This window comes from Siniperca chuatsi, linkage group LG23 (assembly GCF_020085105.1).
Source record: "Siniperca chuatsi isolate FFG_IHB_CAS linkage group LG23, ASM2008510v1, whole genome shotgun sequence".
Lineage (NCBI taxonomy): Eukaryota > Metazoa > Chordata > Actinopteri > Centrarchiformes > Sinipercidae > Siniperca > Siniperca chuatsi.
This window is the reverse complement of record NC_058064.1, coordinates 15,767,121-15,792,790: the sequence shown is the minus strand read 5'-3', so window position 1 is coordinate 15,792,790 and position 25,670 is coordinate 15,767,121. Positions and strand designations below refer to the sequence as shown.

At 41.2% G+C, this 25,670-nt stretch overlaps 1 protein-coding gene across 3 annotated transcripts in view; it reads left to right on the top strand.

The window, feature by feature from the left end:
* Window positions 1-25,670, top strand: part of LOC122871024 (kinesin-like protein KIF21A) — a 38,349-nt gene that overhangs the window by 9,004 nt on the left and 3,675 nt on the right. The window contains exons 2-35 of one of the 3 annotated variants that reach the window (XM_044185538.1): window positions 5,960-6,182; window positions 8,193-8,375; window positions 8,748-8,897; window positions 9,766-9,900; window positions 10,062-10,226; window positions 10,669-10,784; window positions 11,319-11,514; window positions 11,644-11,833; window positions 12,731-12,794; window positions 13,035-13,238; window positions 13,907-13,954; window positions 14,693-14,753; window positions 14,873-14,984; window positions 15,097-15,285; window positions 15,374-15,573; window positions 15,674-15,781; window positions 16,189-16,257; window positions 16,374-16,519; window positions 16,617-16,761; window positions 17,070-17,264; window positions 18,656-18,757; window positions 19,434-19,599; window positions 21,326-21,383; window positions 22,448-22,502; window positions 22,767-22,981; window positions 23,196-23,369; window positions 23,726-23,758; window positions 23,916-24,052; window positions 24,190-24,274; window positions 24,391-24,480; window positions 24,577-24,735; window positions 24,822-24,939; window positions 25,054-25,224; window positions 25,382-25,578. In XM_044185538.1, coding sequence (XP_044041473.1) covers window positions 5,960-6,182; window positions 8,193-8,375; window positions 8,748-8,897; window positions 9,766-9,900; window positions 10,062-10,226; window positions 10,669-10,784; window positions 11,319-11,514; window positions 11,644-11,833; window positions 12,731-12,794; window positions 13,035-13,238; window positions 13,907-13,954; window positions 14,693-14,753; window positions 14,873-14,984; window positions 15,097-15,285; window positions 15,374-15,573; window positions 15,674-15,781; window positions 16,189-16,257; window positions 16,374-16,519; window positions 16,617-16,761; window positions 17,070-17,264; window positions 18,656-18,757; window positions 19,434-19,599; window positions 21,326-21,383; window positions 22,448-22,502; window positions 22,767-22,981; window positions 23,196-23,369; window positions 23,726-23,758; window positions 23,916-24,052; window positions 24,190-24,274; window positions 24,391-24,480; window positions 24,577-24,735; window positions 24,822-24,939; window positions 25,054-25,224; window positions 25,382-25,578 — 4,659 coding nt within the window. Of the gene's footprint in view, window positions 1-5,959; window positions 6,183-8,192; window positions 8,376-8,747; window positions 8,898-9,765; window positions 9,901-10,061; window positions 10,227-10,668; window positions 10,785-11,318; window positions 11,515-11,643; window positions 11,834-12,730; window positions 12,795-13,034; window positions 13,239-13,906; window positions 13,955-14,692; window positions 14,754-14,872; window positions 14,985-15,096; window positions 15,286-15,373; window positions 15,574-15,673; window positions 15,782-16,188; window positions 16,258-16,373; window positions 16,520-16,616; window positions 16,762-17,069; window positions 17,265-18,655; window positions 18,758-19,433; window positions 19,600-21,325; window positions 21,384-22,447; window positions 22,503-22,766; window positions 22,982-23,195; window positions 23,370-23,725; window positions 23,759-23,915; window positions 24,053-24,189; window positions 24,275-24,390; window positions 24,481-24,576; window positions 24,736-24,821; window positions 24,940-25,053; window positions 25,225-25,378; window positions 25,579-25,670 lie in introns of all 3 variants that reach the window. The other 2 variants (XM_044185537.1, XM_044185539.1) reach the window with 2 other exon arrangements.

Genomic DNA, 25,670 nt, shown 5'->3' with positions numbered 1-25,670 from the left:
CCCCTCTGTGTGTGTCTGTAATGTATTGTGTGTGAAAGTGTGTGTATGTATTTGAATAGCAGGTATATGTGTATATGGACTATATTTTATGTGTGTGTGCATCCCCCTTTTATCTCTTAGAAAGGATTCAGTGTCCCGTATCTCATCACTCTAAACTCCTCACATCAGTCAGTGCCAGCCAGAGGCTTCTCTTATTGAACTGTGTTTAAGAGTTGCTCAGTTTACTTCTATATCTGTAATCATATTGAAATAACACTGGTTGGCTCATTACTGATGAATGTCACAGTTTTCATGCACCTGTTCTCTTAAAGTGTCGATTAACCAAACACAGAACCCCTATATGCTCAGTCATTGTTTGTCACTTTGGATAAAAAAGACAACCAAAGCAAAGCTTTTTATTGTGCCGTAGTGTCTTAGTGTGAGAATTTTTTGCTCTTTTTGGTTAGTTTTGAACTAATGGACATTCCATCCTGGATTGTGCATTATATATATATTTAAGGGATAAAACAACACAAACCTTCATGTTATAATGTAAAGTGCCTGGTGATGAATACTCCAAAACTCAATATAATCCTCTCCACTCTGAAACTTAGTATTTTTCTTCTGAGTATTTCCTCCAACTGGCTGAAACTGTCATAGCAGATTAATGTGTTGAGCAGTTATTACACAAAGGTTTTCAATTGGCTTTGGGGGCCCCTGATCTGTGTGTGTGTGTGTGTGTGTGTGTGTGTGTGTGTGTGTGTGTGTACCTGTGAAAGGGGCTTTTCACATTTGATATTCGGTAATAATAATAGTTGTTTCTTAACACTGTAAAACTTATACAAATACTGTATATAATATACAAGAGGAGAAATATACAAAATATTAAGCATGACTAAAATCACAAACCAATTTTCAATCTACCTGAAGGATCATCAAGCTGCTGCACAATGTAGTTATATAGCTACTACCCTAAATTTTTGTGAACAACTCCCCAAAACAGTGAAATTGTATGTACAAGAATATGAAAGTGTGGAAGCATGTTTCTCTATGTGCATGTGTGTGTATGAGTGTGTGATTGTGCACATTTAGGAAGTGGTGGAATTAAATTTCCTGGAGAAACAGCCTGTGAGGAGCCTGCGTGTGTCACTCTAGAAGGTGGATTAGTGCTGTTAGTCTCCACAGTGCTGAAGGGCAGCCCTTATTCAGCCAGGAGAAAAGTGTGTTTTGGTTTGAACCACAGAGTGAAGCCTGCCAGATCATAATCACAACTAAAGTCAGTCACACTAATAATACACCAGCAGGATGTGCTTCACACCTATCTTATCCCTCACCTGTTTACAGTTAGCTGAGATGTCTGATGCCAGAACTTGTATTAGTTGTGAATACATACACATCCAAAAATTACTCAAAATAGAGGTCCATTGTGCCACAGTGTTCAAACACTAAGACGTACTTCAACTTCTATCTATTTGAGATGTTACACGCCATCAGAAATCTAATGATGCACAACGTGGATTAAACCAACTGCCTGGAGGCAGTAGTTTTGCAGGTTTAAACCCATTAAATACAAATTGCATATTTACCATTTTACAAAGCATACTATATGTTTTTTCAAGGCAGCCATTGGCTTTGATTTTAGTGCACTACAAAGATCTATCTAGGGTACGATTCTACAGTACAAGATTGGTGTCCAATGCCAAAGTTCAGTGCCAATGCAGCGTGAAACTAGCAAGTCTTTTATGTAGCAAGGCAAGTAATGCAGTGGAGGTCAAGGTGGTGGGCAGCCATAGCATGTCTGAGTTTATAGACCGTTTTTGTCCTACGACCAACAATTCAAGGGGAAATATGTAAGAATTGAGACTACTCTCCACTTGTCGAATTCATACTCCAAAAAAATAGGGGGCATCATATCACATATCAGGTCATAACTGCTGCCAACTACCGTTAGATAGTTAGCTCAGTTAGCCGCTAACTTAGTGGTTCTATTAGCTGACTGAGTGCGGAATGGGCACCAGAATCGGAGCTGGATGAGCAGGCAATTAGCAGCCTACCTATGAATACGGCCAGACCTGGACCGAACACAGCCTCCGAGACCGACAGGGGACAGTTTGACGACAGTGAATACTGAATCAGAACTGTTACTTCACATTCTGTTAAGGTTAGTTAATTTTTTGAAGCTTTAGGTATAAGATTCAAATCTTCTCCAAGGGTCTCATTTCTTTGAAGTACATTAATGAAAACAAGGAGTCACAAATAATTTGACAATGGTACGTAGGACAGTGTTAAAATTGGTCCCTTTTAGCTCCTTGAAGAGCCAAGACATTAGTGAGAAAAAACAGCAGAGTTTCTAGCTGAATCAGTTCAGTCTGATGGTCTAGTTATGTGAAAGACCATCATTACGCAGACAGATAATAGCTCTGACTGGATGGACTGTGGCGGCCTCCTAATGCGGAGATTGTCATCAGTGTTTTGTCTGGGCTGTAACCATTATGTCTAGTCTCTTTCTCTTTTTATCCTCTTTCTTTTTCTTTATCTCTCTCTAACATTTTCTCAGACATTCATTTTCCTCTTTAGCCCACCCTTGGTCTCTCTTTGTATGGAGGACCTTGGGGTTGTCGTAGAGCTACACAAAACAAACATTGCATCACACTGTGGAGCTGAGCACAATCAGAAAGACTGGGCATTTATTCTAAATGGGGTTACAATAATACTGGTTTGTTCCCTTGGTCCTTCATTACAATGAGTAACCATTGACTCATTTCATGATACTTTACTGAATTTGAAATTTTCTACATTTGACATCTCATGTTAAAATCCATATTTCGTTACACTTCTTTTAAGTTGCCGAAGTGAACAATAACCCAGTGACTTAATGCCATTGCTGTAAGCAGCAGTGAGTGCCTCCATTGTTACACTGGATTACAGTAATGGCTCTCTGACAAGTTTTGGGAAGGTGGCCAAAAGGATTAATGCAGATTCACTCCTGTAATTCCCTAAACCATCCTATCAGTAAATCACAGCCTCCTTAGATGACCTAAATACCCTAACTCTTACAGTTACGTCATTTTCAAGTAGAAAATTGCAATTATGCACAGTTTAATGCATTTATAAAACTTAAAGATGCGCTAATTAATATTTTCATATTAACAATAGTGTGAAAGGGGACGCTCGTTTCGGTTCACTCTCACTGCTTTCATCGTCCTTTTCAGATGAAGCAGGTAGCTGTTTTTAGCAAAAAAGCTCTGGTGCCTGCCCAGCACTCAAACAACAGAGAAAACAAAGTTAGCAACTAGCTGGTACACATAGTGGATCATTTAGCAGCCAATATTTAGCCAGAAATTACCCACAGGAGTTGGTGGAGACCTAAACAAGGCTAAAAGCAGCCCGGTGGTGACTCTGAATGAATGCTAATGTTGCCTCGTGTCTGCTAGATGTGGAAACAGGCAAATGTTTGCTAACTCAAAATTGTAATTACTCAAAAGATTACACTGAGTAGATAAAAAGATTCTGAAAATAAAGGTTCCTTTTATATCTTGGAATTTCATAGGTTCAAATTCTGCTCCATTGAATTTGAAAAATGTGATATAATCAATTATAATATTATTAACCATTCATGTGATGTCAGATAATCCATTCATCCATCTCACACACATTGGCCCACAATGGCACAGATTTTAAATTAAAGTGAAATGCTATCAATTTTTCACCAATGGAAGTATTTTCCCCTCATTCTTAGTTCAAACATATCAAACGTATCAAACATTTAATACAATTTTAAGCGTCTTTTCCTTAGTAAATTATCTCCATTCATAGACATCAATGCAATAGATATGCATATGGTGAATGCTACCTGCATTTCAAAAAAATATTTTTCTAATATTCTTATGATTATATAGTAATAGACTGCACTATAGCATGACAAAGAATTAGAAAATCCTGATGTCAAAGCTAGATATTTTAAACACAATAAAGAATCACAAAGCAAAATTATCCCGCTGAAAGACATTACTGACATAACATATATCATTTATTGTATAAACTGTGATAAATCTGCTGTCAGTAACACAAAGCTGATGGTAATAATGCTCTACAAGTGTACAGTTACTGCAGGTAGGACTGTGTCTCTCTTGAAGCCTGGATCCCTTGGTCTCTCCCTGGCTCTGTCCTCTGTTCTCATCAGGACTGTAATCCCAGATAGAGTCTGGTAAATAGCTGGGGTCTGATGTCACACACACACTCACACACACACACACACACACACACAAAGACACACACACTGACTGTCTTTTCAGGCCATTCAGAAGTTCTATAGACTCTTACTGTGATGAATGTGAGAGTAAACCACAAAAGCACCCACAAAAAGTGTACACAGAAGTACTGCACACAGAATACAGACTGCACGCAAAGCGCCACATCCTTACACACACACACACACACACACACACACACACACACACACACTGTCACACACACTCAGAGTTAATGCCTGCCAGCAGAGAGCAACAGTGGCCGCCATATACAACAATACTGTTCTGAGATTCTCAGGTGTCCTGGTTATTATTATTATCTCATTTATCTGGGGTTCATTTTAACTGAAGCATTGGATAAATGCATTTTGTACCTACAAAAGGTATCTCAGCAGGAAATTCCCTTTTTTTCAAATATATGTCCAATATTATTTCTGAGTATTTCAGTATTTATCCTTTGCTGTATATAATCTTCAATATTTTTCTGTCAAAGCTGCAAGTATTCCTGATATTTTAATGCTCCCAATATGTCCAAATATTTCCTTGGTATGCCTCCAATATTTCCACTTCCTCTTCAGATGGACAGTGAGTTCAGTGATGAGAGGCAGAGGTGCATCATAGGAGGAAATGATGTAGTAACAGTGTGTTTATTTGCACTAAAGCAAACAGAGCGATTCCTTAATGAAATCCAGGGTGGGACTGTTTACCCAGAGCTCTCTCGCTCTTGCTCTCTCTCTCTTCCTCGTGAACAGTAAGGGCACTGTACTGTGTATGGTGCCTGCTGGAGAGTGTGCTGGCACTGCGTGGTCCTACACACACACACACACACACACACACACACACACACACACACACACACACACACACACACACACACACACACACAACACTCATCTGCTTGCAGCTCAGTGAAAATATTACCTGTCTTCAGCTCAGCTACATTTTTACCATCAAACCTGTAATAATCAATCATGGTTTTTGAATATATGACAAATTCTTGATCAGGCTTTAGATGCATGCACAGACAGCTCCGCTCTGCCTCTGTCTTACACACACATTAACAAACATCCACAGAGCAGAGTTGCCAAGGCCCTCGAAAATATGGAAAGTTTATGAATTTAAAAAGTGTAACTGAGTCTTTAAAGGTTTTTGAAATTGGTCTTGGAAGAGTCCTTGACAGGGCTTGATTTTTAGTCTTTCTTGCAGTGTAGCTATAGGGATGGCAATGTCAGTATATTGGTCGGTCTCAACAACTGTTGGATGGATTGCTATGAAGGATAAATTGTTATAACTTTGGTGATCCCTTAACTTTTCATCTAACGCCATTATCACTTATTTTCACAATACCTGCAAAACGAATGACATTCCCATCAGCCTCAGCTGTACTTTTGTGTTTAGTGCTAATTAGCAAATATCAGTGTGCTAACATGCTAAACTAAGATAGTGAACATGGTAAACATCAGCACTAGCATTATCATTATGAGCATGTTAGCATTTACCTTTAAGTTGGAAGTTAGATTTGTAGTTTTAATAAAAAGGATTTCAGGGTTTTTTTTAGGCAGGGCTGCTTCTTGCCATTTACTGCCATTAACTCATTTTAAAGCGCCTTGAGGGTTAATGCTGTGTCTCCTGCCAAAAATGCTGGATATTTCTTTCCCCAAGAGGCTGAAAGTTAGGAAGAAATCCAGGCTTATGGTGGGCAGTTAAAAATCTTTGTTTCTGTCTACCAGGATCCGTCCTCAGCTGGCCAAAGAGAAGATCGAGGGCTGTCACATCTGTACGTATGTGATGCCCGGGGAGCCGCAGGTGTTCCTGGGTAAGGACAAGGCCTTCACCTACGACCACGTCTTCGACATGGACAGCCAGCAGGAAGCCATCTACACCCACTGCACCGAGAAACTTATTGAAGGCTGCTTTGAGGGCTACAATGCCACTATCTTTGCATACGGACAGGTTGGTCAACAGGCTTTTCTCTTGCATGTTTCTACCATCAGCACAGTGGCATGGTACACATACGTTTCGACTTTGCATCGCTCAAGGGGACGGAGCTGCTTCCAGCATCCCAAGATTTATGGCAGCATGTGATATAAAGCTGATTTCATTTCATATCGTCAGACAAGTAATAAGGGAGTGAACAGGCCTCACAGCTGCGCCAGCTCCGTCAATACACTGTATCAGCTGACATGTTCCAACCTGCTCTCACCACCACAGTTTCATATTGGCTCTGATAGATTAGCCTGAGAGGGAATGCTAGAAAGGGAGTTTATTGCCCAATCAAAGCAGAGTGTGAACAGATTGCTTCACCTCATACCAGAGCAGTGCACTAAACTGCAAAGTCAAAACATAATTGAGACACATTAAACAGATGAAACACCAGCCTGCCAACTAACAGCTTCGCAGTTTAAAGGAGTTAGACGTTTTGGGAAATACGCTTAATTACTTTCTTACCATTTTCATGTCTGTACAGTAAATATGAAGGTATTGCCAGTTAGCTTAAAAATAGTTGTTATAGGCTTTTGTTTTTGTACGGATTAAACAAACAAGATATAACATGTTATTTAGTGAGCTTTAGAGGTGCTGGTAGGTGGATTTTGTTACCTTTGGACAGAGCCAGGCTAGCTGTTTCCACCTGTTTCCAGTCTTTATGCTAAGCTAAGCTAACCGGCTGCTGGCTGTAGCTTCATATTGAACAGACAGGTATGAGAGTGGCATCAATCTTCTCATCTAACTCTCGGCAAGTAGGCAAATAAGCGTATTTCCCAAAATATTGAACTATTTCTTTAATAATCTATTAGTAAAGAAGTATACATAGTAAATATACTATATTACACATTTTCACACCCATGCACAGCACAGAGTTGAAGGGAAATACACAGCTATTGGTAAGCTATTGGCAGTGAACTTTGGCAGCCCCATATTTATTGGGGTATTTTTTATTATTCCCTTCAAATAAATGGACAAATGTCACATTAATTGACACATTATTGTAAATGTAATGCAAGACTCCCTTACACTCTCTCAATTTTGCACAAGACAAAGTCCCTCGTAGAGACAATACCTCCAATAATTCAACAAATGACATTCTGGTCGGACCAGAATGCAATGCAGCCACAAGACATGCTCTATTTCGATTAAGATATGAAACTCCTGCTTTGTCTCCATTGAAGAATACGCTTTTCCTCTTTTAAATGTAGTTTTCATCATGATATGCCAACATTTCTCTCTCCTGACCATAAAAACTCTTTTGGCTTTTAAAAAAATTGTTTGTTTTCCCCCTGAGGGTTTTTTAGCTTCTCATTTCTCCCTTGCACAGCGTCTCCGGCTGCAGCTGACGCTCTCTAGTTGAACAACAGCAGTTAAACTTTCCCTCCTCTTGATCTTTCCCTCCGCTCTTCTTCTTTCTGTTCATTATTCTCTCCTCACATTGTTCCTGCAGCCCTTGTATTCCTGTCAAAGAGCTTTTCACAGACACACACACACACACACACACACACACACACACACACACTGTATGTGTATGTGCACATAGTAACTACACAGGTGTGGTCTCATAGAACAAAACAAACACAAACACACACTACTGTATCTTTCTCATACATGCACATTTACTCACACGCACTTCCTCATCTATCACAGCACACACAGACACACACAGGGTCTCTTTCAGGCGTTTCAACAGGGAGGAGAAGGGTGATGTGAATTTGAGCTCAATGTTGCATTCCTCTTTTTGTCACCGTGGCAACCCCTCCCAATGTTGCGAGAAACTACTTAGAGCTGCACCTCTGAGACCCAGAGGCTTGAGCCGTTGAATGGTTGAATGATACAGCTAAGAAACATATATTGATGAAATGTACAGAAAAACACATTAAACCTCATATGGAACACACATGATAAGAGCAGAAATTAACTTCTATTCCCATTTGTTTAAGTAACTGATGACTCTGTCTTCTCCCCCACCTCCAGACGGGTTCGGGGAAGACCTACACCATGGGAACCGGCTTCGACGTCAACATCGGAGAGGACGAGCTGGGTATCATTCCCCGGGCCGTCAACCACCTGTTCAGAGGGATCGAGGAGCGCAGACAGGCTGCCACCGAGCAGGGCAGGCCTGTTCCCGAGTTCAAGATCAACGCACAGTTTCTGGAGGTACAGAAACACACACACCCACACACACAAAGGCAGACGTTGACCAAAAATTTTACAATTTCACAGGATTTAAAACCAAAAATTTGTGTTTCAAATTAAGGTACAATTATCAGCACTCAATCTAAACTCTCAACTCAAAACATCCAGTCCACTTAAGGTCCATTAGTTAGTGCATGAAGACGCAAGGGGTCAAAGGTCAGCTCCCGGCTTTATTTTTAACCGCCAGCAAGTGGCTGCTAACAGCTGGTGAGGAAGTAGCTGAGGGGAGAAAATGAGGCTGGGAAGTAATGATTATATTGACTATTCATGCAATAATCTATGCGTATTATCCATTTTCTCCTGTTTTTTTATTTTATTTAACACACTCTCCAGTTGTACAACGAGGATGTGCTGGACTTGTTCGACTCGACGCGAGACATCGAGGCCAGGAAGCAGAGATCCAACATCAAAATCCACGAGGACGCCAACGGAGGCATTTACACCGTGGGGGTCACCACTCGCACCGTCACCTCTGCAGCTGAGGTCAGCGTTAACGCCCCAAAATGTCCTGAAGGCAGTTTTCTTTTGCACCAACCCCCTCTTTGTCCAGCATTTTAGTTGTATTTCCTTAGAAGCGTCACATGACCATAGCTAATACTGCTACTAGCACAATTACAATTCTTTTACTGCAGCACCTGATTGGCCTCATTATAACTGTGACCCATACTGCTTCTGCTGCTTTCAACCATCACCACTACTAAATTCCGCTTATTTTACACGCAACAATTCTACATTTTGATTTTTTATTGTAAAAATCATTGTTTTATCTGTATTGTCCAGTCCTAATAAACATATTCTGAAATGCAAAACATGTAATACTCCAAACCACCACTATAATATTGGAGGGTCAGTTTACCCAAATTAAAAAAAAAAAATTCTCACCAACTTCTAGTGCTTTCTATCCATGCTGTTTTTAGACATCTATCTAGGAGACTCTGAATTGAATTGTTTTGCCCGCAGCACTGAAAAACAATATTTATAAACTTCAACAGCAACGCGTTTTTCCAAAAACAGTATCCCTGTTACTCTAAAGAATTCACAAACCTTTCCCCAGTACTACTTTCTGCTGAAGAAATAGTCCCTATGAAAGCTGATCATAGCCAGGTCTGTGGAGTATCCAGAGTGACAGGACACTTTCGTAAACAAATCTCTTTGTCCCATTGATTGCTATATAAAGGATTTGTTCTCTATACATAACAGTTTCTATATTAATATCATTCTCATGGATTTCCTGTGTAGGTATGACCTTCACCCAAAGATGTCTGTGATGTCTGAATACACACATTTTGTTGTCTTTTATTCCTCCCTCCTTCTCTCCTGCCCTCCTTTCCCTTCACCTCTCCTCTAACAGATGATGCAGTGTCTGAAGCTGGGCGCTCTGTGTCGTACCACCGCCAGCACTCAGATGAACACCCAGAGTTCGCGCTCCCACGCCATCTTCACCATCCACCTGTGCCAAGTGCGAGCCTGCTCTCCCGACAACGACGTACGTATCCTTAACACACAGTCTCTGCTTGCCACTGAACGTGTTACTGATGTTTTACTAGACTGAGATGATCATCAGCTGCAATTTTACGATGAAACATTAAAATTGTAGCACTTTCTGAAAAGTGCATCCCCTTATATTTATTTTCCGTTCTGTTCCAGGATAATACGACAGACAACCGCCTAGCGAACGACTCACAGATTAATGAGTTTGAGACGCTGACAGCCAAGTTCCACTTTGTGGACCTGGCTGGTTCTGAGAGACTGAAGAGAACTGGAGCCACAGGGGACAGAGCTAAAGAGGGCATCTCCATCAACTGTGGGCTGGTGAGGAAGCTAAGAGCACGTCTGATTCTGCATTGGACATTTTATATCACACAGCGCAGTGCAGTCACAGGTCATAGACATGTATTGTATTTATGCATTTGATCAGCGCTGTGTTGCTACATGACCTGCCAGAAAATGTAGCTTTTCTTTATTGGGGTGATGATGCAAAGCAATGATCTGCCATTCTTCAATTGCACATATCAACATTCACCAGTGATTGTGTGGAGCAAGAGAGCCCCCAGGTGGCCAGAACTTGAACTGCACACTTAATTTCTTTCACTAACACAAGAACCATTATTTATAGCTTCACTCAAGTACAAATGTATGGTGTTTTTTTGAAAGTAGAGTGATTATTATTTCCTATTTCAACAAGTCCTGGAATTGTTTTTTAACCCTCAAATATCCAATCACAAGCTTGTCTTTCTTCCCTGTCTTACCTCAGCTTGCTCTGGGAAACGTCATCAGTGCTCTGGGAGACAGGAGTAAGCGCTCCACTCACGTGCCTTACAGAGACTCTAAACTGACCCGGCTGTTACAGGACTCACTGGGTGGCAACAGGTTTGTGGGGCTGAATCTTATATGGATGAAAAGAATATGGATGTAGATCTTGGATGGATCACAAACCAAGTATTTTGATGCTGCAAAAGTTGACATACCTGCTTTGAAATCAGTGATTCAGCTGAGAAAAAGAACTTCTTTTTGACCAACTAGTTGCCAGATAGGCACTGTAACTTTGCATAAAAGACATGCATAAATTAAACTTCCTAAACAGTTCAGCTTGATGAAGCAAGCACCCACGATATGGTAACCATTGCTACATGCAGAGTGGGTCACATCTGTACTGATTATATATGCATTAAGAACAAGTTCAACCACCGCTTACATCATTAATGCAATAACCCTCTGACTAGGCCCAATTATGGTTTCAATACATTAAAATCCAAATTCAAATGTGTATGTAGATTAGCACAAAGTTAAAAAGAAAATATGTAGACCATTTAGAAGCCTGGACAATCAGTCTTTGCTGTGGTCTTATTTTTCCATAATAATCCATGGGGATTGATCAACGCTCTCCATTTGTGCATTCTCCAGTCAAACAATGATGATCGCCTGTATCAGCCCGTCGGACCGGGACTTCATGGAGACCTTGAACACTCTGAAGTACGCCAACAGAGCCCGAAACATTAAGAACAAGGTGGTGGTGAACCAGGACAAAGCCAGCCAGCAGATCAGCGCCCTGAGGACGGAGATAGCACGACTGCAGATGGAGCTGATGGAGTACAAGACGGTAAGAAGGCAGAAGCAAAGGAGGGAGGCTGGTAGATGGAATGAAAGATAACTAGAGAACGTAAAATCAGTGCAGAAGATATGAGCGGGAAAATATTTCTTGATATTAATTGCCCTGCCTCATGCCCAGGGGAAGCGTATGGTGGGTGAAGATGGCATGGAGGGCATGAACGACTTGGTCCATGAGAACTCCATGCTGCAGACGGAGAACAACAACCTGAGGGTGAGGGTGAAGGCCATGCAGGAGACCATCGACGCCCAGAGATCCAGACTCACACAGATCCTCAGTGACCAGGCCAACCAGGCCTTGGCTAAAGCAGGTGGGCTGATTACAAAATCTCATTACTATTTGTACTACTGTAGTGGGGAACTATATTAGTAGGGGGAAAACACAAACCATATTTATATGTATTTATTTGAATTTTAGGTTTGGCAGTATCCAACATGTACTTTTTCTTTTTTTGCAATTTAGGTAAATCTTTATTTATTTATTTACTATGTTCTTAGCTTACAGTATACCATTTTAGACAACAACTGATAGTTTTGTCGCATATTCTTGATAATGGATATCAATACACTGTTGGCTTGTCAAAAATCACAACTGTTTACTCACATACACCTTTATTATTATTGTAATATTGTATAGTTGAAGCAGTACTGTTTTTGCGGCTACTTCTACTTCGTAATTACTTCATAATGTATTTAGCTGCTCGAATGACACATACACAATACATTTAATAGCACAATTCTTGCTATCTGTTACCAGATACCTTACCACAGTCATGCTAGCAGCTCTGACTCAGCAGTGCTTCGAGCTAAATGCTAATGTCAGTATGCTAACATGCTTTCAGTGACAATGCTAACATGCTGATGTTTAGCAAGTTTGTTTACATAGCATGCTAACATTTTCTAGTTAGCATTAAACACAAAGTACAGCTGAGCCTGATGGGAATGTCATTAGATTCACAGGGTGTTAGTCATAAATTATTTAAATTTTGACCTGCTGATGGCGCTACATGAAAAGTGAGCTGGTTCACCAAAGCATGTTTCTGAAATGGTACTCACAGAAGTACTGCAAGAATGAAGAGTAGTTTTGTAGGGAAGCTATTGTATGTAACCACAAATCTAATTACATTTAAAAGTTTTCCTCTCCACCACTGCTCCAGACCAGTCACCATGAATCCATGTTAAAGCTAAAGTGATGCCTCTGCTTGTAGGTGAAGGCAGTGAAGAGATCGGGAACATGATTCAAAACTACATCAAAGAAATCGAGGAGCTCAGGTTTGAAGTGACCACATTTTAATTTTATTTTATAGTAGTATTTTAGTATTATTATTTAATCAGCAGCCATTCCACTTAGCACAGGCACATATAGTGCAGCCACTGACTGATGTTCAAGTAATTGTGCACAGAATTGTTAAAGTAAATGTCTATGAGCTGAAAATTTTATAGCAATTTTATAGCAGACCACTTGTTCATGTTGTGTGAAAACACTTGACTGTAACTCTCCCCCCCTCTCAGAGCTAAACTTCTTGAAAGTGAGGCTGTGAGCGAGAATCTCAGGAAGACTTTATCTCGGGCCTCCACGCGCTCCTCGCTGTACGGCGGCCCCGGCTCCTTCTCCACCGCCCTCCTCGCCCCCGAGAAGGAGGCCAGCGACGTCATCGAGATGGCCAAGAGAGACCTGGAGAAGCTCAAGAAGAAGGAGAAGAAGAAGAAGAAGAGGTATAGTGTGGGATTTGTTGCTTTAAAAAAAACTTGTGTGCTTTCAGTTTTTACCCGCTCACATTGTTTGTAATAAATCTTGTGAAGCTCCTTGGAGGTAAATTAGAATGACACATGCGTTGTGAAGAAACTGAAAAGGGAGAGTCTTGGTGTTTGTCTGTTGCCATGGCGAGGGTGTGTGGCCTGGTGTGTTGTGGGTAATTATCTCCTGGCTCCCTGCATTAGCAGTTTACACCCTGATGTTTCTTTAATGGAATGAAGGCTGGATTGAGACAAGATGATAGTGACAGCCATTAATGATGATGGTTGTTCTGGCACGCTGAAGCACAATTCTTTTGCTGTGAGTGTGCACTGTGCACTTTCTATACTTGCGAGGGCCAGCTCGAGATCTGCACATTAAAAGCGAGGGATTTAATTTGTGATCTTTTAGGTGAAATCTGTCTTTTTCATCTGCATCTCCATAATCAGGATTCATCATTTGAACGCACTGTGTTTGTGAGAGTCTCTGCACTCACCTGGTCTTTCTTGCTGCTCTCTCACTCTCTGTCTTTCCCCTATCTTGTAATATTCCCTCACTTGCCCCAACTTCTGTGGCCTGTCTGCCCCTCTCACCTCCTCCTCCTCACCTCCACACCTCACCATCCTCACCCCCATCCTTCTCTCTGAAGACTAAGGCGATACGAAGAGAATCACCACCAGGAGGTTGAACACACCAGGTTTGCTACATCCCATCCAGGACTGGGTCAAATCTGAAACTGGTTCAATTACCGCCAGTGCAAATCGTGTCCTTTTGTGTTCAGATTGAAATGCACCAAGTAATTGACAGGATTTCAGTTGATTGTTGACCCGGGTCCGAACTCAAATCTCCCTTTCTAAGATCCTAAAGTCAATAATCTCTAACGTCTTCTGCACCTACAGGTGGTTTACACTCCTGGAAGGAACCAGCTCTTACCTCTTCCTCCTGACCCTCTGTTCGGTCTCTTTTTTTCCTCTTCACTGCACATTGCAAGATGTTGATCAGATCTCATCATAACTAGTGTCTCAACCTTAAAAAAAAAGGATAGGAAAATTGGAGTTGGAGTTGGAAAATGTGCAAAGTGATAGTGTGTAAAATATCTCTTAAAAAGAAAATTTTAAAGAATAGAATTTGGTCAACAAATCTTAGTGTGTGGCAGCCCTTCTTAAAATTTAATCATTTTGTAATAACTGTTAATTGTGATCAGTTAATCAATTTGTCTTTCCCATTGTATCATTAATATTGCCCCCCATGCAATCACAGTGAAATTATTCATTAATCAACACTGAACTCATCTGCTCCTGATCTGATCAAGTGTATAATCATTTGCATGTGCACTTTACCCATCCTTGTTGTAATTCAAATTGCAGTTATTCCATATCTGACCTACAGTATAAGAAATGTGTCTTGTTCGGCTAACAGCCTTTTCCTCTTTCAGTGTTGTCAAAGAGGAAGTGCCAGACAACGAGCAGGAGCGAGTCAGCGAGGAGGCAGTGGTGGTAGGTGGAGAATCACTAACTCAAGCTTTTAGATTGCTATTTAAAGATATTTATCACACATTTCTTAGCATGTACATTTGTTATTGTTATCTTCATGTGTGTGCTTTATATGTTGCCAGGAGGGCAGCGACCACGAAGAAGGCGAGGATGCAGATGGAGAGGAGGAGGACTTTGACGTGGCGGGGGATGAGACGTCCGATGAGTCTGACTCAGAAGAACTGGAAGAGAAAGGTAAAATTAGCTATAGCGAGACAAGCCATTATGTACAGCTTCTTTTCTGACGTTGCAGTTGGTAATAAAAAACGGAAGAGGCATCAGCATCTAATGATGCGTTTGTGCGCAGAAAACGTCCAGGCCGACCTGGCCAACATCACCTGTGAGATCGCCATCAAGCAGAAGCTGATAGACGAGCTGGAGAACAGCCAGCGGCGTCTGCACACTCTCAAACAGCAGTACGAACAGAAGCTGATGATGCTGCAGAACAAGATCAAAGACACACAGTTGGAGAGGGACAAGGTGCTGCATAACATGGGTAAGAGACACATGCAACAGATACTTGACCTAAATACCCTTCTGAAACAGATACGATATTCTTTCAACATTTTCTTGTTCATCTCCAGGTTCAGTGGAGTCGGGTACGGAGGAGAAGGCCAAGAAGATCAAAGCGGAGTATGAGAGGAAGCTGAGCTCCATGAACAAAGAGCTGCAGAAGCTCCAGTCAGCTCAGAAGGAGCACGCCCGCCTGCTGAAGAACCAGTCGCAGTACGAGAAGCAGCTCAAGAAACTCCAGCAGGATGTGACTGAGATGAAGAAGACCAAGGTAAAGGAATAGGTCTCTTCACTTTCTCTTTCACACTCGTCTTGTTGCAGTGCTGATTTTTCTCCTGCTGTGTTGTTGTTGTTGTTGTTTTTACCACCAGGTGGTGCTGATGCGTCAGATGAAGGAGCAGCAGGAGAGAAACAGAGCCACAGAGTGCAGGAGGAACAGGGAGATCGCCTCTCTGAAGAAAGACCAGCGCAGAGCGGAGGTGAGAGGGATGGACACATTCACAGAGAGCTAGTTGTTTTTGTTTTTTGTTTTTTTGTGTGTTTTATTTACATATTATTTGTCATAATACTTGAATTTGGTTCATTTTACAGATAAGATATAGATAAAGTCATGGTTAAACACACCTAAACTTAAGGTTTTTAGGCTGATAAAACACCACTGTGCATCATAGTTAGTGCTCTCAAATTGATGTAAGTTCAATGGTGATTGTGTTTCAAAAGTAAATAATGTATAAATTCCTGCTTTTCTAAAAAAATACAATATATATTTGTTGATATAGTTGGTTGATTCTTGTCATGACTACTTACTCAAGGTCATTGTTTACCAACCTTTCACTTTCCCGCTGTATATGACTGCTTCTTTCCTAACATTCATCTCTTCTTACAGCACCAACTGAAGCAGATGGAGGCCCAGAAAAGACAACAGGAGCTGATTCTTCGCAGGAAGAATGAAGAGGTGAGACACACACACAGTCACATAGGGGAGAGTATGGACAATATCACTGAGTTTGCATCCGCTTTTGTTTCACTCTATCATGCAAAGTGATTCTCTCTTTTGTGAACCGTTATCAGGTGACAGCACTTAGGCGGCAGGTGAGGCCCGTGTCTGGGAAGGTGAGCAGGAAGGTGAGCTTACCTGAACCCCTCCAGGAGCCGTCACATAGAGCCACCCCAGGGAGGATGCACGCCTCTGGAGCGTCCCCATCCAATGGAGCCAGGTGCGACATCTGAGCGTGTATATGTGTGTTAAGGTGTGTATCACACAGTTGAGTGTGTGTTTTAACAATTCTAAAAGAGCCATGTCTTTCTCCTCAGGAGTTCCCCAGTGCGAATGGGAAGTATCTACCTCAGCAGGTCAGCCAGGGCCAAATGGCAGTCGCTGGAGAGACGTGTCACTGACATCATCATGCAGAGGATGACCATCTCTAACATGGAGACAGATATGAACAGACTGCTGAAGGTAACGCATCGCGTCATCGGATTCAAGATGGTCGCAGAAACATAAAGCAAGAGGAGAAGAAATTGGGTTTTTTCTGGCCCTGTAAAATAAATGGAAAATGATATTTGCCTGTGAAACCAGTAGCATATGCGTATATATTATTGCATTTAAACTATAGTTCCAAAAACTCAAAGTTCAGAATCAATGCTGACAAATGTAGATTTTGTAAAAATATGTTAAAACTAACATTCTTTGTCCCTTATTTTCATTCTTCTTTTGTTCCTGTCTCCTCTCAATTCCCTCTCCCTAAAACTCCGCCACCACTTTAGCAACGGGAGGAGCTCACCAGGCGGAGGGAGCGAGTGTCCAGAAAGAGAGAAAAGATGGCGGTGGAGGGCGCAGACGCCGACCGCTCCCTGGCCTCCCTGAATGAGGAGCTGGAGTCTCTGAGCGCCAACATCGACTATATCAACGACAGCATCGCCGACTGCCAGGCCAACATCATGCAGATGGAGGAGGCCAAGGTGAGGTGGTGGGGAATGTGTAGTTGTAAATGAAGGTAACGTATGGTAAAGGAAGGATTCTTACTATGGCAATATTGCCATTAAGTTTTCAAAATACTTCAAAATAAAAATAATAAAATAAATAAATAATAAATAAAAATAAAATAATTGTTGGAATTAAGACAGTGAATGTGCATTTATAAACACAGTTGATAACACTTCACACCGATGTTTTATCAGTACCTCATTAGCTAGTATATGCCTGTACTGGACTATAGCCGTCAGGCAAACAATTGGGAAATAATTGCACAGTTCATCACAACTAACAGCTCCCAGATCATTCTGGACCCCACTTTGACAAATAAGCATCAGGCGCTTATTTGTCAGAATAATAGGCTCAATAAAACAACAACCACTGGCAGTGTAGCCCATTACCACAGCCAAAAACCTAGGGCCAGCAGCCTAATGATGCACACTGAACAGCAGTTCATAAATATCATTTTAAAAATGTGTCATTTGAAGAGCATCTGCCCTACATGGCCTCATTGGTTCATGGCTCACTCTGTCAAGCTCTCAGGGTGCTCCATAAATAGTTTTTAATGAATTATTCTTGAGCTTCAAGAATGAGAAATCAGAAGTAACAACAGTGATAGGAAGGGAGGAAAATAGCAGACATTTTCTGTAGCTGGCTGCATGTATCAGATGCACGTTCATCCAAGTGGCCTCCAAAATCACATGGCTGCTGTCACTGGTATTAAACTGTGTTATTATTTATCAGTTGTAAGCCTGAGGGCTACAGTCACTAATGAGTTAGCATTGGGAGCACTGTTACAATGTAAGTTGATGAAAAAGAAATACCTATGTGGGCAGTCCCTGATGCTACATGTTGGTTGACACACACAAAAACTGTTGAAATAGTGCAGGCTTAGGATTGGGTCGCTAACTACTCGCTAGATTCAAACTTAAGAGTTAGCTAGTATAGACTAGCTAGTAATGTGTAAATTGGTTGCTAGGAAACATTTGTAGCACTGCTGCCGCTGGGCAGCCGATCATTAAACAGCATTTTAATCAAATGCAATGCCTGTAGTGTCAACCATATCCCAATACCGATTTTACTCTTTAATCTAAACGGGTATATATTAGCAAGCTAAGGTTAGCTTTGTATGAACTAGTTTGTGTGTAGCTTTAGAGGTGCTGGTAGGCAGATTTTGTTACCTTTGGACAGAGCCAGGCTAGCTGTTTCCCCCTGTTTCCAGTCTTTGGTTTAAGCTAAGCTAAGCAGGTGTTGGTGGTAGCAAAATGGTCGCTTTATTTCCCAAAATATTCCTTTAAATATTGCACAAGATACACTATGGTCAAATCCATTTCTTACAATGCCACTTTATTGAATGTGTTATTATTCTGGTCTACAGGAGGAAGGAGACACAGTGGATGTTACCGCGGTGATCAGCTCCTGTAATTTATCAGAGGCCCGCTTCCTTGTGGACCATTTCATGACTATGGCCATCAATAAGGTACCTACCGGCCTTGCTGACTTATTTGTTATTCCAGTCTTAATGTTATACGTGTGTCTTTGTTTGCATTCACGCACTGACAACAGGTAAAGTCAGGTTTCTGTATTATTCTGGAAGCAACTTATTTAACCTGATAAACCCTTCGCTTTTACCTCTGTAAGATTTATTATGAGTCATGCAACCCCAGCATGTTAATCCATCATAGATCAATTACAAGATAACATGAAGCACTCCTTATGTTTTAATTATTTATTTGATACCCATATCTTTCAAAATAAATGGACTGTATGAATTTGATTGCATTGTGTTTGCTGGTGTATACTGTTGGTTGTTGTGGCAACTGTGTCTGCTCATCTTGATCTTGCTTTCGTAGCCATGGCGCCTTTATAAGATTGAATCCAATGAGACTTTAAATGGAACAACTTGATTAAATTAAGTTTCACTTAGATAGGATTAGATTTGATGAAACCTAATTGGTCCAGTGAGGAAATGCGTTCAACCCAGCAGCAAAGAACAAATAAAGAAGTGGACGTAATTACAACAAGATACGCTACTAAAGATAAAGATACAGAGCCTTCACTAGGTTTGCCTGTTTCTGAGATAAACATACAATTAAAAATAATTCATTGCTGTGTCTCCAGTGATAACCTGTCTGCTGCTGTGTTGTCACTGTCAGGGTCTGCAGGCGTCTCAGAAGGATTCCCAGCTGAAGGTGATGGAAGGCAGGTTGAAGCAGACAGAGATCAATAGTGCCACCCAGAACCAGCTGCTGTTCCACATGCTGAAGGAGAAAGCTGAGATCAACCCGGAGCTGGACGCTCTGCTGGGCAGCGCTCTGCAAGGTGGGCAACACCAAGAAATCGATACCGGTCTGAGCATGTCAATCACAATCACCTTTTTTAATAATTTCTTTCGCCTTATGGCTACATATTATTTTGCAGGCCTCGGTTTTCTTTGTAGGTGTGCAGAGAGGGTTGATATATTCATTACAAGAGAAAACATGTCAGTTTTTCATTGAATTCTCTATGAAACAAAAAGCAGGTCTGTAAAATAATGAGTAGCCTGTTTCTCATCTTTGGGTTTGATTTTGATTTGTTTGTTTTCTTTGTTTGTTGTGTTGGTGTGAACTCAGAGTTAGGTTACCTGTCGCCAGGTGAGTATGAGATGGATAGCAATGTGACTATGTTTGAGAGAGTGTGGCACATGCGCACTACAAGATTTCCACAAACGTCACCCCCAATTAAAGGAAAATATGGAATTAAATTAAAAGATCAAAAATAACTTTTTACTTTAAAAAAATATATATTTATAGCCTTTGCCAACCTTTGGTCCCATAAATGCAGTTTAATCTTTATAAAGTGATGTAACAGCTCATCATATGGGCTTTTTAAAAGATAGGGCTGTTGCTGAAGGAAATCGTGTTTAGTGCACAATCAATTTATAACCCAGATGTGTTTCATTTTAATCAAAGAAAGCACTGAATTTAACATGCGAACATTTGTTGGAACCAAGGTCGTTTTGTAGAGCCTGGGAAGTTGCTGATTAGCACTGTTATCACAGAGGAGAGACAGTGGAAGTCCTTTTCCAGTAATCATATCTATGTGTCCCGCGAGTCTGGGATAAAGTTCAGGCAGACAGGTGTGTTGCTTAGCAACGGCACATGACCCGTGCCTCTAAAATCTTACCCATCAGAAACTCCTAGTGGGTAAAAGTGTAGTGGCATACGATCCCACCAATCAGAGACTTTTAGTGACTTCCTTTTTATTTTTTGAAAGCAATTTTAGAGAGTTTCATCGTTCTGTACCTCAGTGTCTGGTTCCTACAAACCTAATAGTGTTTATTTGTTTAAAGTTATTGAAGGCTGAACAAGGAAAATAAAATCAACCACAACACTGTTTTGCCAAAAAACTCATATTTAGTTGTTTTTTTACCTAAACATAACATATAAAGTCTCAAGACAAGATGTTGTTGTATAGAAGTTGTATAGTAATTGATATAACCAAGGTGACTCTCTGACCTTTATATTCTTTTTTATATTTGATACATTAAATGTGCTTATGATAAATATATTTCTAAACTAGATTAAGAAATCTTGTAGTGTGCATCAACCCTTAGTCCTCCTTTTTAAAAACTAACCAGTTGAAGGAACTCTGCCATGACGTGCATGATGTGTTGTGTTAAGTTACCCCTGTTACCCCACATGCTAGCAAGTCCCATTTACTCAGGTTGTTGTCGCTAAAACTAATCAGCAGTAAAAATCCACCCTGCAGCAGGATTCAAAGCTAAAGTCTTGTATACACAGCAGTTTGCGTGTCTGCGTTTCTGTGTTTGTGTCTTTCTGCCTCTCTCATGCTTTCTCCATTCTTCCTTTACACAGGACAAACACTGTAGCTTCCAGTGGCATTACACTAATGACACCTGATTGTCCCCCTTTATCTAACTAAACCTGGAGACCCCTGACAATGTTATGAACTGCTGAAGCCATAATCATTGTTGTGCTGTAATATTTAGCTTTCTGAATGGATGTTATGTTTATGTGTGTTAATGTGTACGTGTTTTACGGTACAGAGAATGAAGACGACAGCAGTAGTGACGAGTCCACCCCCAGTCCAGCCACGGAGGGCAGGTAAAGACAATGAATAGGTCTTTTTCATATCATAGCAGGGAAAGCACTGGTGTAATTGATATCATTAATCATGGCTGCACTCCATTTAGGCGTGTCACTTCTAGTGTCTTGGTATTGTACATGCTGGCTCACTGACGTGCTGGCTTTGAATGAAACAAGCCATCGTTGATGTTATTAATTTTACCTGTGCTGTGGAAAAGGGCTATAACGACCCAAGCAGTTTACAGCAAGTGTTTTGAATTCTGGCTAATCAGACCTCTGCTCAGGTTGATGTCTAGCAGAGCTGGCACAAGCACAGACACACATAATGGAAGGGGATATTATTGGCATTTGTTAGCAGTGTTAGTGGATGTCAGCATAGCTATAAACATTAGCTACAGATACAGTATATAATACAAAAACATCCATCTATGCTCTAAAATGCTTGTTCTGTTCAGTATTGTGGTTTAATATGGGAACAGTTTAGTTTTTAGCTTTACTTTATTTGTACAGTTAAAACATCATGATAAAAGACACTTAATGATAGAACAAATATATGTACAGGTCAGAAAGGAATCCAAGGGGCTTATAAAAAGACATCCCTAATACAAAAAAAAGACGAAATAATACAATACAAACTAATGCTAAATGTCATTCACAGTGGAAAGTTGGAGGCAGCGCCACATGTTCTGCCTTTATTACAGCTGATTGTTTGCTAAAATGTTTTTTTTTCCTTTACATCTCACATCTTTTTTTAGTTTTAGAGCCATGTAAATGTTTTTAGCCACGCAACTAATTTTATGCAGGCATTAGAATTGTAATAACTTTATTGATCCCTTCATGTAGCAGCATCACCATGAGGACAACATTTCAGATTGTCCAGTAGTTAGGTTTATGACCAAATACAGTACACAACTAATGACATCAGCCTCAGCTATACTTTGTGTTTAGTGCTAATTAGCAAATGTTAGCATTCTAACATACTAAGCTAAGATAATAAACATGGTAAACATTATACCTGCTTAAAATGAGCATGTCAGCATGTAGTGGGTGTAACTGATTGAAAATCCCTGGCTTTGTTTCAGCACACTGGCATCAGACCTAATGAAGTTATGTGGTGAAGCCAGACCGAGAAGCAAGGTACTGTACTGTGCATGGCAATCTGATATACTGTAAAAAAAGTTTCTCAGTAGACCCATGTACTCTGTATCCAATATGCTGTAGTAACAGTAAAAGTACAAAAATTATTTTACTTTATTTTACCTGTTTTTTCCTAGTTTACATCCTATAAGTACAACTTTTTCCATTCCACAGTAGTTATTTATAGGACTTGAATTAATTGGTAACTGGTCCGTTGACTTGCGAGTCAGCTGAATATTGAGCCAAACAATTCTGGTCCCTCAGGCTCGCAGGCGGACCACCACCCAGATGGAGCTGCTGTATGCCAGCAGTGGGGAGCTGTCCTGTGAATCCCCCACCGGAGACTTCTTGGCCCCTCTGCTGCCCCTCTCAGAGTGCCTGGAAGGGCCGGCAGACATGCAGGGTCACACGCTTGGTCAAACCTCTGACCGCGAGCAAACTGTTTCCCCATCTGCACTGTCTGCCAGGCCAGCTGGCATGTAAGCGTTAAAGGCAGTATTCCTCAGTGGCATAAAGTTATCTCAAGATATTTCTCTCTGAAATATTGAATATTTAATTTGGTGGGGGGGGGGATTATTATCGCAAGTTCATCATTCAGTCCTGTAGCTCTATAATATCGAAGATTGTTGGTGGCAAGGTAGTGCTGAAGTGTTATTTATACAAAATGACTCCTGTCACTTTCACTGTCTTTAGTTCTGGATCCAGGTCACCAATTGGGACTGAGAGGAGGCACCTGGAGCGCTCACCCATCAGCCGAAGGAAGACGCAAGAGAAAGGAGCCACGGGGACACACATCCCAGCACCCATACACACACCTCCGCTAAGCACAGCAGAGGTGAAAACTAAAGGCAGTGACTACAAATCACTGTAAGTGAGAACATCAGTAGCGATGCGTTATATGTTTTTCTTTAAACTGAAAATGTCCTCAAGTCCTTTCAACTGTGTAAGTGCTATAACTCAAGATCTCCATGAAAGACAGTCAAATAATATGATAGGATTTTAAAAATGTGCAGACTGATTGTTAATCATCATTCAAAGCAAATGTTTGAAAACCACAAATACAATAGCAAAAATAGATTCAGTTCATGTTCATGTCAACTGTTACTGGATGAAACATGTACTGCATGCACAATATGAAACATTTCATACTCATACTGCTTTTTTGTAAAATACTTTACATTTTAATGGCCTTATTTTTCATGTTACTTTGTTTTCATTTTCAGGTTGGAGGAGTCACCTGTATGTGAAGGCCATAGGTAATGTTCGTCCCTTAATTTGTCTCTAAAGGTTTAGCTTTTTAAATAGGAATCCGCTGGGCCTCTTCTTTTCAAGTACAAACCCTGTTACTTTTATGTATCACGTCAACTGTACTAGTCACTAGCTATAGCTATTATCATGTCATGTGTGTTGTAGAGGTGTGATCAACCCTGTGACGGCCCCTAAGAACAGCCGGGGGGCCAAACTCCAGTGTGTCTACATAGCAGAGGGCCACACCAAACCTGTTCTCTGTGTAGACGCCACAGATGATCTGCTCTTCACGGGATCCAAAGGTTAAAATAACGAAATTGTTTGCAACTCAGAAAACACATTGCTTTCTTTGGAAAAAAAAAAAAACTGCCCTTAAAAGCAAGTTTCCTTGAGGTGCATCATCAACCCTCACTATTCTCTAACGTGTGTGTGTTTTCAGACCGTACATGTAAAGTCTGGAACTTGGTAACGGGTCAGGAGATCATGTCTCTAGCAGATCATCCCAGCAGTGTCGTCTCAGTCAGGTACTAGTATGCAGCAATAGTACAAGTTAAATAGCAGTAGTATTTAGTAGTGGTACATGGGGTGCTTTTGATAAATAATTTTGTCTGTTTTCCTTGTTTTTGTTGTTATATTTCAGGTACACTTCCAGTCTCGTCTTCACTGTTTCCACTGCTTACATAAAGGTCTGGGACATCAGAGACTCTGCCAAGTGTATCCGCACACTCACGTAAGTACACCGTTTCTTCTTCCATCATTGCAGCTTAACGTTGTCTAAGGATACTGCCCCTAATGTGGATGTGTTTTGCATTTTTGTGGATGTCAGGTCATCAGGCCAGGTGGGTTCAAGGGACGTCTGTTCCTCTGTCAGGAGTTTGTCCATCCCACCAGGAGAGAGTCAGATCAACCAGATCGCTCTCAACCCTTCCGGCTCCTTCCTCTATGCTGCTGCTGGCAATGCTGTGCGCATGTGGGACCTCCGCAAGTAAGTTCACAGATTAGAGTTGTACAAACCAGACAGAGTCAGACAGAGCAGACTTAATCTCCTTTCCTTTTCCTTTCTTTCTCTAGGTTTGTGTCCACGGGGAAGCTGACTGGCCATTTGGGGCCTGTCATGTGTTTGACTGTTGACAAATTAGGTAATGGACAGGATGTTGTCCTCACTGGCTCCAAAGACCATCATATTAAAGTAAGAGACACACAGACACACACAAATAGCTGTAAAAAATTCCCTTTTCTGTGTGTGTGCAATAAAGTACACAAGAATCAGATGTATCGTGGGAATGTGTGTTTGTTTCTCCAGATGTTTGAGGTGGCAGAAGGTGCTCAGGGTAGCATCAGCTCCAGCCATACATTTGATCCCGCGCATCAGGACGGTGTGGAGTCTCTGGCCGTGCAGGGAGATGTTTTCTACAGCGGCTCCAGAGACTACTACATCAAGAAGTGGGACTTAGCCGGTAAACAACTGCTACAGGTACGCTGATACCATAGCAGCATAGTGACCATTCAGGAGCCTGAAGCTTTCAATTTATATGAGCTGAAAAAACGTCAGTATAGTAAAAACTACAGTATGATCTGCGACACAGAATAAATTCTGCACTAATTAAACTGGCTGTTGTTTCCTCTAGCAGTCTGTCAGCGCCCAGGCAGACTGGGTTAGCGCTCTGGGCGTGGTGCCAGGCTCCCCGGTGCTGCTCAGCGGATGCAGAGGAGGGCTGCTGCGCCTCTGGCATTCCGACTCACTCGCGCCCCTCGGCGAGGTCCGCGGACACGACAGCCCCATCAACGGCCTGGCCACCAACAGCAGCCAACTGTTCACTGCCTCAGAGTGAGTCACAAAACATTTGCATTTTTATGCTTTTTCTCATTACTGATACGTTGCTATCTAACATACTGGAAGTGTGAAGCCAGTATTGATTA